This window comes from Mirounga angustirostris, unplaced genomic scaffold (genome assembly GCF_029215605.1).
Source record: "Mirounga angustirostris isolate CCGP_5_RB_7025 unplaced genomic scaffold, mMirAng1.0.hap1 SCAF_3, whole genome shotgun sequence".
In the NCBI taxonomy this organism is placed as follows: domain Eukaryota; kingdom Metazoa; phylum Chordata; class Mammalia; order Carnivora; family Phocidae; genus Mirounga; species Mirounga angustirostris.
The window spans coordinates 20294165-20296677 of NW_026991711.1; the positions used below are offsets into that span (position 1 = coordinate 20294165).

The 2513-nt window shown below is 34.3% G+C and overlaps 1 protein-coding gene across 1 annotated transcript; it reads right to left on the bottom strand.

Moving 5' to 3' along the window:
- Positions 1–1115: 1115 nt before the first annotated feature.
- Positions 1116–1532, bottom strand: LOC123839262 (small ribosomal subunit protein eS24-like). The gene has a single exon (XM_045868574.1). It carries the CDS (start codon positions 1530–1532, stop codon positions 1116–1118), a length of 417 nt encoding a protein of 138 aa, XP_045724530.1.
- Between the last annotated feature and the right edge of the window lie 981 nt (positions 1533–2513).

A 2513-nucleotide genomic window follows, 5' to 3' on the forward strand; every position in this document is an offset into this window, starting at 1 on the left:
TGATGCCTCTACATTACTTCAGTGTCACTTTCTGCTGGTTTATGTGTACTTGTACAGCATAATCTTTGCACAACATGAAACCACTGGGTTTCAAGTGAGGATGAGACCTTGTCTAATTTAGGAATTTATTTTATTTACAATAAACAGGGTTGAGGTGTTCTGATTTTGATTATATTTTGAAGGATTATCTTAAACAGAATTTGCCAATAGATTGGTTGTGGGGTAGGAAGAAGAAAGGAATAATTGATGACTCCAAGGTGTTTGGCTTGAACCTAACATACATATAACAGAATATGATACATCCTTTGAAATTCTTGTTAATAAAGAATTTTCAATGACTTTTGGGTGTAAAATCAGTATCATTTTAAAACAAAACATACGGTATAAAATTGATGTATGATATGACCGTCACCAGGTATTGTTTTGTAATAAAATGAGGTCTAAAATGTAAATTAAAAATGTTAACAAGAGCAAACTTTGGAATATGATATTGGGAATGAATTGTCGTAGTTATTTTTCATTAATTAATTGCTATTTTTAAAATACTGTATACCTATCCAGTATATTAGACAGACATGTCACATGTATATTTTATTGTAAAAAGTATGTTTGTCTCATTATTCTTCGCTATCCATTCAAAGAGATGTTTTAATACTATCAAAGAAAATAGAAAACTATCTCCGCATTTTTTTGAAAGAAAAACTTTTTGAATATCAGTGACATTAAATGCAACCTCTGGGGAAAAAAAGCAAAACACACCTTTTTTTTCATTAAGTGCAGAAAAAATGACAAGTGCAGCTTAAACTACTTTGTGGCTATAAGCCCTGAACTCATGTGTAGTGAACTTGACAGAATCAGAGCTTTCTTTTATATTTTGAAATGAAGTGTTGAGGTATGGAAAAATGCCTTCTGATACAAAGTGTAGGATAAGAAAATGAACCCAGAATATCTAAAGCCATCTTATGCCTATTCATCTGTACCACTGACTTACATGAAATAAATCCATTTAGAATACACATTAAATATACTATTTTTTTCACTTACAAGTTCTTAGCTTATTAATTCTCTCATGACAAACGTGCACAATCACCATAGATGAAGTCACTGCAGAATCTTTATTCCTTTGTCCATTCTCCAGCTAACTTGTTGCCAGCACCAACATTGGCTTTTGCAGTCCCCCTGACTTTCTTCATGCTGTTCCTGCTTTCCTTTCGCTCTCCTCTTGAGGTCTTTTTCTTCTCACACAGGCCGTGTCTTGCAAATCTATGTCGGGGTTCATTTTTCTTTGCATCATCAAAAGAATCATAAATCATGCCAAAACCAGTTTTCTTGCCACCACCAAAATGAGTTCTGAATCCAAATAAAAGATGACATCTGGTGTGTTCTTGTGCATTTTGGCTAGTTTTCCCTGAATTTCTGTCTTGGGTAGTCACCTTCCCAGGGTGAAGGGCATCAATGACTATTGCTCCCGCTGAAATAGTCTGTTGGTCATGAACTTCCCAGTCCAGATAGTCACTGTCCAGATAGTTCATGATGGCGGCCAAGCTTCAAGCAGCCAGGGAGGAAAAATGCTAAATATACTACTTGAAGTGTGAAATTATTTTGTAATAGCACATATTTGTTTATAAAATCAGAAGCCCAAGGTTAAAAAATGATGAGAATGAAAAAGGAAATGCTGATCCATGCAATTATAAGAAAGGGACATTCAAGCCAGTAAGGACATGAACACCAATAGCAGCAATGATAATATGACCTAACCTGTATTAAGTACTTACTGTATGCAACTCATTGCCCTGATTTTCCACATTTCTATCTAATATTTAAACTTAAGAAATTGGTACTATCAGTGTTTAGTTTTTAAATATTAATTTTTTACTGTTTTTTCTTCCTTTTATTTCTATTTCTGAAATATTTTTGTAATATTTATTATAGGACAATATAGGATGGAACAGTATAGAAATACAGACAACCGTGGTGTTTGTGCTCACAATTATTCATGATGGTTCTGTGATCAGAAGAAAAAAAATGTTTGAAGGTCACTGTCACAGGCAATGGGAGATATTAAAATTCTTTTTTTTTTTTTTAAGATTTTATTTATTTGCGAGAGAGAGAATGAGAGACAGAGAGCATGAGAGGGAGGAGGGTCAGAGGGAGAAGCAGACTCCCCGCCGAGCAGGGAGCCCGATGCGGGACTCGATCCAGGGACTCCAGGATCATGACCTGAGCCGAAGGCAGTCACTTAACCAACGGAGCCACCCAGGCGCCCGGGAGATATTAAAATTCTTAAGCAAGATAATAATTTGTATTTTAGAATTTTCTAATTACACAGTCTTTCCTATGCTGTCATTTTTGTTCACCACAACGTTTCTTTTATAAAAGAAAGATCTATCAATCCAAAATATCTTCTGGCTTAATAGTAAGATGTAGTTCCGTGAGTTTAATTTCTACATGTGTATTAATAGTATAAATATACTTACCTTCTCAAAATTATTTTTTTTTTGCAATTTGAAGAA

Bases quoted from the DNA above. Each gene is read 5' to 3' on its own strand.
- LOC123839262 (XM_045868574.1), bottom strand. From the start codon at position 1,532: ATGAACTATCTGGACAGTGACTATCTGGACTGGGAAGTTCATGACCAA.